The sequence below is a fragment of the Gigantopelta aegis genome, chromosome 9 (assembly GCF_016097555.1).
Source record: "Gigantopelta aegis isolate Gae_Host chromosome 9, Gae_host_genome, whole genome shotgun sequence".
In the NCBI taxonomy this organism is placed as follows: domain Eukaryota; kingdom Metazoa; phylum Mollusca; class Gastropoda; order Neomphalida; family Peltospiridae; genus Gigantopelta; species Gigantopelta aegis.
Genome location: NC_054707.1, coordinates 5,729,822 through 5,746,847, shown reverse-complemented (window position 1 = coordinate 5,746,847; position 17,026 = coordinate 5,729,822). Strand labels below are relative to the sequence as shown.

The 17,026-nt window shown below is 37.9% G+C and overlaps 1 protein-coding gene across 2 annotated transcripts in view; it reads right to left on the bottom strand.

Moving 5' to 3' along the window:
- The window catches only part of LOC121380897 (formin-binding protein 4-like), a 43,473-nt gene extending 31,397 nt beyond the window's left edge, over positions 1-12,076 (bottom strand). Inside the window, exons 1-3 of one of the 2 annotated variants that reach the window (XM_041509922.1) lie at positions 11,951-12,076; positions 8,786-8,859; positions 5,626-5,682 (exon numbers count right to left, since the gene is read on the bottom strand). In XM_041509922.1, coding sequence (XP_041365856.1) covers positions 5,626-5,682; positions 8,786-8,852 — 124 coding nt within the window. In that variant the 5' untranslated portion in view covers positions 8,853-8,859; positions 11,951-12,076. Of the gene's footprint in view, positions 1-5,625; positions 5,683-8,785; positions 8,860-11,937 lie in introns of both variants that reach the window. The other variant, XM_041509923.1, reaches the window with a different exon arrangement.
- Positions 12,077-17,026: the final 4,950 nt, after the last annotated feature.

Genomic DNA, 17,026 nt, shown 5'->3' with positions numbered 1-17,026 from the left:
AAACATGCATGTCATTAGACTTGATTTCCTGTGCCAGAAACTTGAAAGGGAAAAGTAAACAATGCATGCTGTAATATTAACGATGTAGAGATAGCATGTTACTGCAGTTTGCAGACCTAGTTCAAGTGGATTATTATTATATACTGATGATGTTGTTGATATTATTCTATGACAAACGTCACAATCAAATTTATTAAACGAAATTTCAGCCGAGAGAAAAAGAAAAGAAAAAAACGAAAAAAAAAACGATCGAGCGATAAGGAGAGGGGGTGGGAAACCACTAGCCCACAGGGCTAGTGGTTTTGCGTTTCTCACTAGGCCGAACTTAAAAACCACTAGCCACGGGCATCGGGCTAGCGGATTTGTTGAACTCTGCATGTGGATCTAACAGCAGCCCGTTGGAGCTCATGTCCAGTTGACCTTTCATTCGACCAATCAAAACCTTACTTGCAAAATCATGCCAGTGATTTGAAAAGAATTTGAAAACATTCGGAATTATGCCGAGGGTATACGAAATGATTACGAAGTATGCTGGAAACTAATTGCAATATAAAATTGTATATAAAATTTGTTTCAAGACAGAAAAAATACCTGTGATGATATAGCCATAAAATCTGTTTATACCAGTATACAATCCAGAGTTGATTACTGCACTTTCCCCCCTGTTTTTTCAATGTTGAAATAGACCAACAAGTTCGCCTACTGCATAAATAGTTTCGCCCAATATTTTTAGAATTTGTATGCTCCCGAATAACGCTATAAAAGGCGAAGTGTAATTGGTCGATATTTAAATTGTTATTTATAGATGAAATGTCACTTGGACATGGGAGTCCATGCAATGCTGTTAGATCTACCAGTATATACCAGTAGAGTTAATTTTAATCAGATTGAAAAGAATGCAAAATCCAATTTTCATGACCTAGTGACACAGGGAACATTTTCTTCGATATAGCACCCAGATTTGCTATACAAGTTACAAAGATAGCTACATAATTCTAAATAATGGTTGCTAATCAATTTTCAGTCAATTAAAGTTGCAAATCCTAGTCTGAACCCATGAAAATGGAAACAAGTTTGATTAATTCACAAGTTTGATTAATTTACAAACCTGTAATACATCTGGATGTTACAATAGAGAGAAACAAGAGTGACGTTGAAATTGGGAAAACAGGGTTTCTAGAATTATATAAAAATCCACTAGCCATGGGATCAGTAATTTTAAAACTTTACTAGCCAGGGGAAAATATTTTGCAATCTGAGGTAACCGGAAGTCGGTTCATGTGGGTTTTACCTAGGTAACCAATTGTTCGGTTACGTGAATTATATTTGCGCAACCTGCGGATTACCTAATCGGTTACCTCAAAATTACATTGAAATTATATATTAAAGACATAATTTTTAGCTCAAACATAAAGTTAAAACAAAATACAAAAGAACATGTTTTATAAAACAGTTTCTTTAATGCTTGCAAATCGAAAGAAGTGACTTGCAGATGTTTCTTTTGTTTTCGTACGATCGTAGCATTGTAGATATATAAAAACCATTTGTCACTGATAATATGTAAAATTATAGCTATTATTATTATATTATAGCTGATTAAAAAAAAAACCCCACCAAAAACCCAAACAACAAATGCCCAGTTCCTCTCAACTGTAAAACAGGCTACTCATTGGTGCATGATTATATTAAATTAATAAAAATGAATTTTATAATAACATAAAAAGAAAGACCACAATTTGACACTGATATTTTGCGGTGACAGGTCAGATCAGGTCCGAGGGTTTAACGTGCACATTCAGAGCAAGTTGTTGTAGCGCACGTCTGTCTTGGGCACAGGTGACGCCCTTGGCCGGCTCCTTCGTCCAGGACAGGAAAGGTGGGTGTGGTGGAAGGAAGGACCACCTGCAAGGGAGCACCAGCAGTCCGGCTGGGGCCGGTAGCAGGTGGGGTGGGAGTATGGGTGCTATGGGTTTTGAATTTGGAAGGATAGGTCGGAATGTAGTCAAAGAGAATGGGTGCACGTTTTGAATGAAGGACATTTGGCGCATTTTTGAACGGTCGATCGAAAGATAAAGTCAGGAGCTACGTATAGGTTTTGATATTAATCAGTCGAGAGTAGCTCGATTCTTAGACCTATTGATGCTGGGGTGTCTCCTTAGGTTGCCCGTAAGACCCTTAGAAAGGGCTTGACCGCTTCTGGTCGTGGCATGACAACCCAGGGGAGACGTGAGCAATTGTGCATGCTGGCAGGCTGTTGTCCTTGAGTTCCGGGGTTTCCTTTTGTTATCCTGCTATTGGTCCTCTTCGCTCAATCCTCCAGTACTAAGTGTCACACCAGCAGCAAGTATTTGGGATTGGTGGGAGAGAGCCTGTATTCTTTTGTCCAGCTCTCTCTTAGTACAGTGAATTGTGTACTCGGAGCCGGTTTTCTTTTGTCCGACTTCTTATTACGTACCTGCTGGGCCATAAAATGGGTGCGGATGCATTGCTATTATTAGCCAATGCATCCTGTGTACTGTTGCGGTAGTGCGTGCTATTTTGTATGTTAACCGTAGTTTGTTGTTTAGGTTGTTCCTGTTTTTGCGGTGGCTATACTATTTTCACTTTATGGATAGTACTTCTATACTACAGGACCGGCCTCGGTGGCGTCGTGGTTAGGTCATCAGTCTACAAGCTGGTAGGTACTGGGTTCGGATCCCAGTCGAGGCATGGGATTTTTAATCCAGATACCCTGAGCGAGTGCACCACAAGGCTCAATGGGTAGGTGTAAACCATTTGCACTGATCAGTGATCCATAACTGGTTAACAAATGCCATGGTTTGTGCTATCCTGCCTGAGGGAAGCGCAAATAAAAGATCCCTTGCTGCTAATCAGAAAGAGGATCCCATGTAGTGGCGACAGCGGGTTTCCTCTCAAAATCTGTGTGGTCCTTAACCATATGTCTGACGCCATATAGCCGTAAATAAAATGTGTTAAGTGCGTCGTTAAATAAAACATTTCTTTCTTTCTTTCTATACTACAGTGACGTTATGCGATGTTAGTATTTTTCAGCTTTTGCGACATTTTTGGATTTTTTCAACCTTTGTAAAATTATAGGCAATCCAATATTATGTCTACATATATTCCTTTAGATATAAAATAGCAGCAGATAATTTAGGCGCCTTAGCGGTTGGTGCACATTTCTTTGAAATGTTTGGATCGTCTCTATTCTGAGCCTTCGGTCGCAAGTCACAACTGTTGCAATATACCGTTGTGTACTGGTTTGCTGTGCATCAAGTATCTAAAAAATCAGTCTAAAACATTGGCCAGAATACTAGTAGTATGTCTGCATGAAAAACCTTCCTGTAATCGTGAAGTTTGTAAGTTTTAATTTCTGAACGTCTACAGGTCACAACAATTTAAATTTTCGTAACCGACACGCGAACAGAACGGCGGTTCGCATGAAATATTGTGCCTTGCTAGCCATGATTAAAAATTCACTAGCCCTACTTTAAATAAATACAATTTTACTAATAGTAATAATCAGATATGTCACCTAAAGAGGGATATAGATCTTAAAAAACCCTAGATTGGGGGTGCGAAGATAGGGCAGGATATTCATAGTTAGAAAATAAGACAAGGGGTTTTTTTTTCCACTAGTCGTCTGGCTAGTTATAGTAGTTATTTACTAGCCCAACACTGAATATCACTAGCCATGGGAGTGGGGCTACCATAAACTAGAAGACCTGCCGAAAAATACCCTCTAAAAATAGATGACCTAAACTACATAACAGTTTAGCATTATGAAAAATGCATTTCGTGGCATTAAAAACACCTTAACAACTGTTGCTAATTAATCTAAATTTTAGAATCAAAATATTCTTTGAACACCTACTAGTAATTACCTGTAAATTAGCTTTGAAGGACTAAGAGCTGTCTGTGGTTGATTTGCTATAAATTGGGAACTTTAGACCATTTTAGTAATGTGTTAACCAGTAGGCATTTTAGTGGAGTGAAATTATATAATTTAATGTGCACGCCAAAGTGAAATCATTGTTATAGAAAAAATATGTATCGACTATCCATAAGAGAAATATGTTGTGACAAAAACCCTAACTTTCAACGCAACTACATGCAGTTATTATTTAAGAGGGGCAGGACATAGCTCAATGGTACAGTGCTCCCCTGAGGTGCGATCGATCTAGGATCGATTCCTTTCAGTGGACCCATTGGGCTATTTATCATAGCAGCCAGTGCTTCACAAGTGGTGTAAATAAGGCCATGGTATGTACGATCCTGTCTGTGGGATGCTGCATCTAAAAGATAACTTGCTGCTAATCGATGACGCCATATAACCGTAAATAAAATGTGTTGAGTGTGTCATTAAATAACACATTTCCTTCCTTCCTTATTTAAATGAAAATACTAATTTTATATCCATGTACAGTGTTCTCGTTGGGTGAAAATTAAAGGAGGGCGGCCGCTCGGCACCACACCCTTCAAAAGAAAGAAGAAGAAAAAACCCACACCAACAAACGAAAAGCAAAAAAAAAAAAAACGGGGGGGGGGAGGGGAAGTAATTTGGTTACCATATTGTTGTGTTGGTAGACTTTGAGAAAAGACATACTCCTTATTTTGCCTACAAAAAAGTGCAAACGGGTTTATAAAAAGACTCATCTTTTAATTGAACTGAAGATGATATCAGTCTGACATTCACGGGCAGTTCCGGTTTTGCTGGACCGATCAAAGTTTTAATATTATTATTTTTAATAAAGATTTCAAGATATACGAAAAACAATAAACATGTTTGTAAAGTGATCTCTTAATGTCAGATACATTTTTGTTATTTCCATCTTCATCGAATGAATCGATCGCTGTGATAAAATATTATCGCCAGCTGATAAAAAGTAGTTTCGTTTTTGTAAAGACGGTGTATATATTATTTGGCACTCAAAATAAATGATTTTAATGATAAACACTACCACTTCCGTTGTTTTTATAAGCGTTCATATCCCCTCAAAATTAAAAGTTTACAATATTTTATAAAGAACTGCTGAATAAACAAAATAACAGAAAGTAAAAATCATCAATTTCAACCAATTATATCTGCAACTGAGGAAAAAATATCAAACGATAGTTAGTGGAAACAAAAGACTGATCACGTGACAAATTTGGCGCCAAATAAGAGGGGTTTTTTTCAATTGGAGATTGCCGAATCCGTAAAAAATTAAATGTTTTCATTGCTTACATAAAATATAACTTTTATTGTGTCTATCAAACATACAAATGGATACAGATATTGGACAAAATAGAGGCTGTTAAAAATACTGTTAAATTACGTTACGGTAACTGTCGTAAATGTTTCGTCAATTGCTTTTTCATACACAACGCAGCTTGTTTTCTTTGATGTCCAGTGTGCAGACTGATCGTTGTTTTTTGTGTGGAAAAAATGTGCATTTGGAAATAGCAGAGATAGGTGCTGGAAAATAAAGAGGGGTGCTCAAAAAACTAAAAAAAAGGGCGCTCAAAAATAAAGGAGGGCGGGGAACGTGAAAGGAGGGCGGTAAAATGGAATAGCGGGGCGGGGCGCCCCGCTTAAATGGAGCAGCGAGAACACTGATGTACATAAATATTGTGACAAATTACCTTTGTTTTGGTTTTGGCTGCTTGCATCACCTGAGTTTGAGTAACAACCAGATCGAGCTGAAAGACACAAGAAGTCAAAATCAACAATTGACAATGTATAAACTGACATTATGATCTCTTTAACTGGGGATGGGTGGGAATTTAGCTCAGTTAGTAGAGCGCTCGCCTGAGATGCTTAGGTTTGAGAAAATAAAATTCAAGGATTTTCAAGACTGTCCTTGCACATATAATTATACTCCTTCATGGTCTGCTGGATGGAGTCCTTAACCCCTTCCAACTTGGTTTGTTTTTCCTTAATAGCATTTCTAAACAAGTAAAACTTAACAATTAATTCACTGTTGTTCGATCTTTCAGCTTGAGTAGCCACATCATCACATGAGGCTTCAAGAGCCTGAACATTAGTACACAATCGTTTCTTTTCCCTAGTCAATTCTTCCAAGTTCTTACGCTTCACCGAGTTTCTATCACTGTTCTTTTGTTGTTCATTCTCCCTTTCCACATGCTGCTGGTATGCCAGCCTTGAAGCCTTGGCATACTGTATCATACTTTTTGTTATCTTAACATGCTTCACTCCACCTTCATTTTTGATAGCATCATACACCATACGCTGTGATGAATATGTCACCTCTTTCTTGTTCTCTACCATCATCTTGGCATTAACTAAAAAGTGCCGTTCTACTGTGGCTTGTCCATGAGACAACAGTCTACAGAAGAACCAGTTTTGCTATCTGCCATAGGTCTTTGTATTTGTCACCCTGACCAATATATTCATGAAAAAAGACATCCAACCTTTCACTGCCACAGTTGAAATTCTGGAAAGCACTGCAATTCACCACAACCTCATTTGCAATGAACAAGGTAAACTGCCTTGATATATCATCACACTTTCTTTCAACTACCTGCTTGATATCAACCAAGTAGGTCAACAGCCTATGGATCTTACTGTTTCACTTGCAACATGCTTTGCGAGAATGTTTGGCGAGAAGCACAAGGACAGCCGAAGCACATATTTGGCGGGAATGATAAAGAATTTTTGTATTGACGTGTAAATAAACCTACGGAAGTGATTCAATTTTTTTTACTAAAGCTAGGAAAGGCAATTTTCCTATTTTTTCAGGAGGGGAAAATAAAATCCAAGGACTTTTCGAAGACTTTTTCACAAAAATACAATTTTTCCAGGTTTTCAAGGCCTTGAAATTACATTAACAAAATTCAAGTGCTTTCAAGCACTTCAAGCACCTGTGCAAACCCTGTCCTAAGTTCAAGGGTCATAACTCCAATAAAAATGGGTAAATCGCCAAGAAAGTTAAACCTGATCTGTAACAGTATGTGATAAACCTATACACAAAATCTCAGCTCAATATCTACAGGTCTTCTGAAAAAGAAGTCCGGAAAACAAATTTTCACATATCCTAAGTCCAAGGGCCATAACTCTGTTAAAAATGGGTAAATCATCATGAAAGTCAAATTCGATCTGTAACAGTAAATGATAAATATACACACAAAATGTCACCTCAATATCTAAAGGTCTTCTGAAAAAAAGTCCAGAAAACACATTTTCTAGTTCAAGGGACATAAAAATGGGTAAATCGTCACAAAGTCAAACTTGATCTGTAACAGTATATGATGAAACTAAAAACAAAATTTCTGCTGAATATATCAAAGCCTACCACAAAAAACATTCGGAAAACATATGTAAGACAGACGGACGGACATGAAACATATAGTCCCTTCTGGTTGGATCGATAGGGGACTAATAATGTGTGTGTGCATCAGCAGCATTGATGACAGCAGTACAACGTTCTCATGCTTCTAATGAGACCATTGATCTCAGTAACTGTAATAACATTCCATTCCTGATCCAGAGTAAGTTTAAGGTCACAGACGTTCAAGATATGGGGATGGTTTTCAGGTACCCTATGACCCTGTATGTCCCAAGTATGTTCTATTGGGGACAAGTCAGGGGACTTTGGTGACACCTGTATGTCGTTCCTCTGACAAAGATTAGTGGTGAGCTTAGTGGTATACGATTGTGCATTGTCCTGTTGCAACAAAAAACCAGGATGCTGATGCAGGAATGGAATGACAACTGGTGTAATGATCTTTGAACAGTCATGTTTCCATGAATGAAAATGAGATCCGTTTTTCCAGCACCATGAATGCCGGTCAAAATCATGATGCTGCCACCCCCATACCGGTCATGTTGAATGACATTGCGTCATACCGTTCTCCCCGTCTCCTCCATACACGACGCCTACCATCTGCAAATTGAACACAAAACCTGGATTCATCTGTGAATAATGTCTGATCCCATTGTCTGCAAAGCCAAAGTTGATGAATTTGGGCCCATCTCAAATGTTCCTAAATGTGCCGCGCCGTCAGGGCGACGTGCACGTAATCGAGCGGCATGGAGACGGTTACGGACAGTTTGTCCATGAACTCCAGTGCCTGTAGTCTGTTGCAAAGTGCGGGCTAAATGAGGTGCACTTTCAAACCTGTGACATCATCACTAAATATCGATCTTCTCTTGGAGTCGTTGATCTTGGTCTACCGGAACGTGGTCGATCACGCACCTGCCCAGTTTGATGTACGTGTTGTTGGGGACGTGGTATGGTACTGCCATGAATATTAACGTAGTGCAACATCATGTATGTGTTGACCGGCGTTAAGCCATCCCATTGCTTCATGATGTTGGTTTTCGGATAAGCCTAGACGGTGATCCATGTTAACATGAGAAATTCTTTGAATGATTTTTGGATCCTGTTAGTCCAATGCATGGAAATATTGCTATCACGTGCACAAAGCATTTACACATGCACAGAGGCATTCTTTTCATTACACACAGCAAGAGGTAGTATGCAACCAACATACTAGCAAGTTTTATCACATTATGTTATGTAATTTTCAGGATTCACACTGGAATTTTTTTTTTTTTTTCAATTTTCAGAAATGTAGAGTATTTCCTATAAAAATCATTAAAATGTGGTTAGATCGAGGAATATTTTATTAGACGAAGTCTAAATTTTGTAGCCATTATGTATAAAAATTAGCAATTGGCTAATTTGGCAATGTACAGGGTGAGCCCTGTAATTTTGATGTGCCAATCATAAACCAAAAATTTGCTAATATTTTTTAGTTAAGTATAGATATTACTGTTTACCCAGATAACTGGAACTGCCTGAAGAACTCTTTAACTGGATAACAGGACGACGTCCACGAGGCATCATGACAAATCTAGAAGAAAAAAAAAAAAACAAGTATAAGAAATTTTAATGACAAAAACATTGTTGTTTCATCATGAAAGATTTTTTCGTTAAAATAAATATTTAATAAGAAACATTTTATTGAATAACATGTCATGAATCTTTAAATGCAACTCTTAGAAATTGCCAAACAATTCTAAAACGTTAAACAGTACTTGCCAATTAATTTTCAAATGATCTAGCCACATCCTGAAATAAATTAATCCAATGTACATATCTGCTGTGTTGAGTGCTGAATATTTAAGCCTCCTTTATAATTAAAAAAAACTACATTTATTGGCAGTTTAGTTTCATTTGAGGAAGGCAGAAATAAAGAGACAAAAAATAATGTTATCCCACATTTGGGGATCACCTTCAAATACATGCATTTTTATCTTTAATACTCTATTTCTGTAAATATTGATGAAACCTTTAGCAAAAGAACAAGTATTTGAACACTGATTGCAGTCTGTGAATTTATCCATATTCTGTGATTCACTATTTTGAGTCATATGCATAAAATCTCCAAACCCTGCAAATGTACATCATTTTATGATTTCGGCAGAATCAGTTAAAAAGAATTCAATGCATGAATCGGTTTACCAAAATGAATGCCAGTTGAATATCAAAACCCTCGTAACCATAAAAAGATTTTTCATAGTAAACTAAGAAACGAGTTAAACTATCTTCTGTTTCCATGTCCTTGTTGTGGGGCTATTGTCAGTTTTTAAGGACAGGCCAGAAAAGACACTATGTTTTTTTATCAAAATGTTCCTAAAATACTTCAGGTACTGTATTTTTGTGCAATAACTTGAATTTGAGGAGCTTGGCAAGAGTTTCTCCCCATATTTCTCCATCAACGAAGTTTCAGGAATGAGACTGAATCATAGTCACTTCGTATCCTAGTCATTTCATACCAACCATTTCGTACCATTGTGAAAAGTCATTTCGTAACCTAGTAATTTCATACCAGTACATAGCACGTGAACAATATTAATATATTACTTGCATATATCTGTATCTAGGAAAATATGTCTACCAAGAGAAGCAGTGCATTTTCCAGGTATCAGTTGACTATGGTAAGAAATGGCCGGATAATATTTATTTGTATCTTTATTACTAGTATTAATTTTATTCAGTTACAGTTGATGTTTGCATCTTAGAGGTTGGCAATGTAATGTTATTTTGTAAAAGACATATTACATCTGACATTACAAATTTGTACGAAAATGACTTTAATTATGGTATGAAATGACCAAGGTACGAAATGCAGGCCTTCTAGAAAAAAAATTAAATCCACTAGCCATGGGATCAGTGATTTTAAAAATTTACTAGCCACAAGTAAAAATTCACTAGCCCTACTTAATTTACTTTAAGTTTATACAATTTTACTAAATAATAGTAATAATCATATATGTCACCTAAAGAGGATATAGAGGTTAAAAACACTAACACTAGGGGTTGGGGTGAGGTCAATATATTCATATAATTTACAAAATAGACTTCATTGCAACATTTCACAATTTGGTTTTCACTAGCCGTCGGGCATGGCAGTAGTACCATAGTTATTTACTATCCCAACATTGAATATCACTAGCCATGGGAGTGGGGCTACCATAATCTAGAAGCCCTGGAAATGACTAGGGTACAAAATGACTTTCTGCAATGGTACAAAATGATCAGAGTATAAAACGACCAAGGTAGTTACGAAATGACTAGCAGTAGCAACCACGAGACCAGTCCTTCATTCCATTTAAAAAAACATTAAGACCGGAAGGATTTTCTTTTGGCACCGTCACAAACCGTAACCCTATTTATTAGTAGTATTTATTATGTTCTTTATATATATGTGACAGTGCCAAAGGAAAGTCCCTACCATATTTAATAAATATTAGCTTTGTTATAAAATTTTAACATTATTATCAATGGCAAATTTATGGTTTAACAGGGCTGGCCAAAAGTACTCGTCCGCTCGTCCAAAATTTCCTAACAACACAAACTGCCTCAATCTTACACTTGCAATTTTTGTAATTCCGTAGTCTGCAGCAAAGGTTGTCAGTAATTTCAAAGCTTGGCCAAAACCGCGAGGCCGTTCACAGACTTCGATTGCTTGTGCAAGTAAAAAACTATAACTGACCCTTGACCCCTCACTCCATCCATCCCCATTACATGTACAGCATGTGTGTGTGTGTGAGGCCCCCGATTATTATATCGAGTACCGTATTTAACCAGAAGTAGGCCCACATCTTTGAATAATTAAGCACCCCTCCTTTTAGATGGGTATTTAAGAAATTAGGCATTTATTCGTAAATCATGGTATTTTATGTCGGTGTCAATCAAGTAAATTGCTGAGAATGTTGAAGGATCAAGAAAAAGCTGTTTACAATGTTATGATCTAGCACATTACTAAAATGGATAAGTAGACTCTTTGTAAAGTTAGTTTTCACTTTATCTGTGTGCACTCGTGCAACACACGTCACGTAAAATGAGATCATGAAATTCCCACCGCAGTTGGTTTTTAACTAATGCAATAGCTTTTCGTATTACAAAATTAGGTTGTCCATATCTACAAGTTTTCGCATTTGTTTTCCAATTAAATTAATATATTAAATATACATTCAAAGTAGCACATTTTCGATAATCATTCTAAAGTAGTGTTAAAAGTTTTTAAAAAAATCATAAACTCATTTCCAATTTCCCTTCATACTGTTACCAATTGTTTTGGGGGTTTTTTTTACATTCACAAATTAAAGCCTAAACAGTAAACTTAAAGGAAATAAACTAATTTACGTTTTATTATTTACTATTTAGTAGGCCTAATACAGGGCCTACAAGTGCTTTGTATGTTGTAAAATTGTTTGACACGTGCAGTTTAATTTTGATTTAAACTGCTTACGCTTTGGGACGAGTAAATTGTTTTTGTGGGCAAGTGAAAATTTTAGACCAGCCCTGGTTTAAAGTTTGGTGTGAAAAAAGAAGAAGAGAAGCTACTCCGAAACTGCTTTCTAATATGGCGCATTGGGATCATGTTGTGTTCGACCTTGGCTTCAGAAATAACGACCATAATAACCTGAATAGCACACCTTGTATAATTTTTTAAATAAGTAGTGTGTATGACCAACGTTAGCAACTTCTTTTTTGATAATAATGTTCATTTTCACAAAAATTAAATACGTCAGCCATTTTTTTGTTTCATTGCGCTTTGTAACTCCCACCTTTTTATTAGAGCACCCATTAAAAATTATAAATTCTAACTTTAATATTAGCATTAGTATTAGTGGTAGTAGTAGTAGTAGTAGTAGTAGTAGTAGTAGTAGTAGTAGTAATAGTAGTAGTAGTAGTAGTAGTAGTAGTAGTAGTAGTCGTAGTCGTAGTCGTAGAAGTAGTAGTAGTAGTAGTAGTAGCAGTAGTAGTTGTTGTTGTTGTTATTGCTGTAGCAGTAACAGTAGTAGCAGGAGCACAGCCATAGAAGTAGTAGGCCTTCTAATACTACTTAGTGATGGTGGTAGTGGCAGTGGTAGTAGTAGTGGAAGCAGAGCAAGGGGTAGCATCAGTAGTGGTTTTTCTGTTTAAGACTCGAAACTTACATCTATAATGTATGCAATATACACTATACCATATATACACTATACCGCAGGGCTTCTAGATTATGGTAGCCTCACTCCCATGGCTAGTGATATTCAGTGTTGGGCTAGTAAATAACTACTATTGCCATACCCGACGGCTAGTGATTTTTTGTGTGTCAAATGTTGCAGTTATTAGTCTATTTTGTAAATATAAATATCCTACCCACAACGCAAACCCCCAATGTTAGTGTTTTTAAGCGCTATTCCCCCTTTTAGGTGACATATCTGATTATTATTATTATTTAATAAAATTGTATTAACTTAGAGTAAATTAAGGCTAGTGAATTTTTAATCGTGGCTAGTAAATTTTTTAAATCATTGATCCCATGGCTAGTGGATTTAAAAAACATTCTAGAAGCCCTACTATACCCTGTAATATTATACACTGATTTAACCATTTTATGTTCTTATTATGTTGTCCAATGTAAGCCTATGCAGTGCCATTTTATATGATCCATACCGGTATATAAAAATAAATGATTTGAATTTTGATACCAGTATTTACGACAGGTGTTATAAAGTTGAAACAGTGTTCTCGCTGGGTGAAAAGTAAAGGAGGGCGGCCACGCGGCACCACACCATTAAAAACCTCCACCCAAAATCCCCCCAAAAACAAAAAACAAAAACACAAACCCTCCCTCCCCCCCAAAAAAAACCCAACAAAAAACCCAACAAAAAAACCCCCCAAACAACAACCAACGAAAAGCAAAAAAAAAATTAAAAAATTAAAAAATTAAAAATAAAGAAGGAACCGCTTGGTTACCATATATCGTTGTGTGTTGGTTGGTCGACCGAGGAAAGACGACTTCTGACTGGAGGAAAGCAATTATTATTCCCATTCACAAGCCTGGTAAGAATCCAACTGCTCCTACTAGTTATCGCCCTATCGCTTTGACAAGTTGCATTTGTAAAACCATGAAACGAATGATCAATTGTATACTTGTCTGGTATCTTGAATCCCACAAATTGCTTACTAACGTGCAACGTGGGTTCAGATCTAGACGTAGCACGATTGATCATCTTGTTAGATTTAAAACGTTTTGTAGGGAAGATTTCATCCATAATCAACACTTGGTCTCAGTGGGTTTTTTTATTTGGAGAAAGTTTACGATACCACATGGAAGTATGGGATTTTAAACGATCTCCATGGCATGGGCCTAAGAGGTCGACTTCCAGGTTTTACGGCGTAGCCCAGTGATAAAGCGTTCGCTTGATGCACGGTTGGTCTAGGATCGATCCCCATGGGCTATTTCTGGTTCCAGCCAGTGCTCCACAACTGGTATAACAAAGGCCGTGGTATGTACTATCCTGTCTGTGGGATGGTGCATGTAAAAGATCCCTTGCTGCTAATCGAAAAGAGTAGCCCATGAAGTGGCGACAGCGGGTTTCCTCTCAAAATCTGTGTGGTCCTTAACCATATGTCTGACGCCATATAACCGTAAATAAAATGTGTTGAGAGCGTCGTTAAATAAAACACTTCTTTCTTTCTTCCAGGTTTTATTTCTCAGTTTTTAAAAGATAGATTTTTTAAAGTCCGGGTGGGGTCGACTTTGTCTGATATTCACCCACAGGAGTGTCCCTCAAGGTAGTATCCTGTCTGTAACTTTATTTCCTGTGAAAATTAACAGCATCACCCAGTGTTTAACATCTGGTGTCGATTGCTCGTTATATGTCGATGATTATATGAGTATCATTGAACGTAAGTTGCAGCTTTGTTTAAATAAACTTCATCAATGGGCAACTAATAATGGGTTTAGATTCTCAAAGGCAAAAACAGTTTGTATGCATATCTGCCAGAAAAGAGTTCTCCACTTAGATTCACAGTTGTTTCTAAACAAAAATCCGATTCCGGTTGTGGAGGAGACCAAATGTCTGGGGGTTATATTAGACAGGAAGCTATCTTTTGTTCCCCATCTTAAATATGTTAAAAAGTAGGGCTTAAAAGCTCTCAATAATAAAAAAAACCCTATAGTTGCCGCTCTCGATAGATAGGAATGTTAACGACTGTTAAAGTTTGTTTTTGTTTAACGACACCACTAGAGAACATTAATTATTAATCATTGGCTTTTGGATGTCAAACATTTGGTAATTTTTACATACAGTCCGATAGCAAGGGATCTTTATATGAACGAGAAGTAGCCCAATGGCAATGGGCCCAGCAACAGGAATCGATCCTAGACCGTCCATGGCATCTGCTTCTTCTGTGTTCAAGCTATAGTTGACATGCTTTAGATGTGGAGTCCGGTTGCGGTGATAAAAAAACGTCCATGGCTTCAACCAAGCGCTTTACCACTTGGGTAAGTCCCGCCCCCATTAACAGTTTTTAAGAACGTTAGTTTGTTTTGTTTAACGACACCACTAGAACACATTGATTTATTAATCATCGGCTATTGGATGTAAAACATTTGGTAATTTTGACATACACAGTAGTCTTATAGAGGAAACCCGCTGCATTTTTCCATTAGTAGAAAGCGCCAGATATTATGTTGGCAACCTTGGTTGGAGTTATCTCCCTAGGTGTTTTGGGTGAAAGTAATCGCCCTTGTTTTTCACTCTTCCTTCTCCTTTTGTATTTGTCAAGTAAAGTTGTGTTTTACTTTCTAAGTTTGTGTTTCCGATCAGTAACTATTAGGGTGGCAACTTTTCTCTTAACTGGCGTGGTGGCAGCAGGTATCGAAACCACGCGTCTGAACACAAGCAGACTTTCTCGTAAGCTGTCCTGTATAGTTTTACTACGTCACGTAGCTGATCGGTTCGACGTTTAGCTCGCCTGTAACACACATTCTTTCATCGTAGTTCTACAACACCAACACACCATGGCACAGACACACCGCGCTCCAAAACAATGGTCTCTAACAAAAGTAGAAACAGTAAATTCATTCGAAAACTGGCGTCAAAATATAGTGTACACGTTGTCACTCGATCCCAACTTCAGCCGTTTCCTGGCCGATGGATATACGTGGGATAAGAAGTCCCGTGCAGAACCCACAAGAGGTTTCGCTGACGATGGTGAACATATCCCAGCAAGACAACGTCTTACAGCTCAACAAAAAAGCAACTACCTAGACTTGATGTTGGGACAAATTGCAAATTATTGCCCCATCATATCTCGCAACACCATAATCAAAACATCCACATCTCTGCCTTGCATCTGGCAGTCAATACGCCTACATTTTGGCTTCCAATCCACCGGGGGTCATTTTCTGGATTTTGATGAAATTCAACTACAGCCAGAGGAAAGACCGGAAGATCTCTTTCAGCGCCTAACTGCATTTGTAGAAGACAATCTACTCACACATGACAGTGGCATCAGTCACCATGGTGACCAGATTGCTGAAGATGAGGAAATGTCTCCATCTCTTGAGAACTTCATTGTTCTTCAGTGGCTGAGACTTATCAATAAAGACCTACCTAGACTTATCAAACAAAGGTATGGCACAGAACTTAGATCAAGAACTTTAGCATCAATTAAGCCAGAAATATCACAAGCTTTGCCGTCATTAATCGATGAATTACGCACATCTGAAGATGCAAAGGTCATGCGCTCTTCAGCATGGCGGTCGCAACAAATACCCAGACACCAACAGGCTAAGCATTTTACCTCTCGGATGCCATCCAAAGTATGCCCCATATGCAAAGCAGCAGACCGTTCCTATGATCATTTCCTGAGCCGGTGCAAACACCTTCCTGAAAGTGATCGCAAATTCCTTCTAAAAGCTCGACAAATAATCAATATAGCTGACAACCAGGACTCTGCAGACACTGATGACGACGAACAAAATGAATCGCCATCTGAATCTCACCAGTCTTCTAGTGCTTCTACACTGAGAGTACAGATCAGACAGTCACCCTACATAAATGTGTTTTACAAACATAACAATGTTCGAGTAACTCTTGACACCGGCGCCACTGGAAACATGGTCAGGTTATCAACTGCACAAGCATTGGGATTTCACATCAAGAAAACATCACAATCAGCTCATCAAGCAGATGGCTCATCTCCCTTGCATGTGATTGGAGAAACTACTGCCACTTTCTCTCGGGGAGATAAGGAATTCCATTTTGAAGGCTTGATCGTGGAACAACTAGACGTAGACATACTTGCTGGGACACCATTTATGGAAAGTAACGACATCGGCATTCGACCTGCAAGGCGTCAGATAAGTCTTAAAGATGGTACACTTGTTCACTATGGCTCTACATCCGAAACAAAGGATCAACACACCATTCGCCGAGCTTGTGTACTCAGAGCACTACCCACTACTACCACAGTGTGGCCCGGTGACTATGTTGAAATACCAGTGCCTGATGACTATGCACTTCAAGATGATTTATATGCTGTAGAACCACGAACCGATAATATTCATGCTACACAAGCCAAAACATGGCCTCCACACAGTCTGCTCCAAAGTGTTTCGGGGAGAATTCGCATACCAAACACAACCGACAGTCCACAACTCCTGAGGAAAAAAATGAACATTTTTGCCAGATTCGACCAGTATTCATCCCAGAAGTTGACAATATCAGTGACAA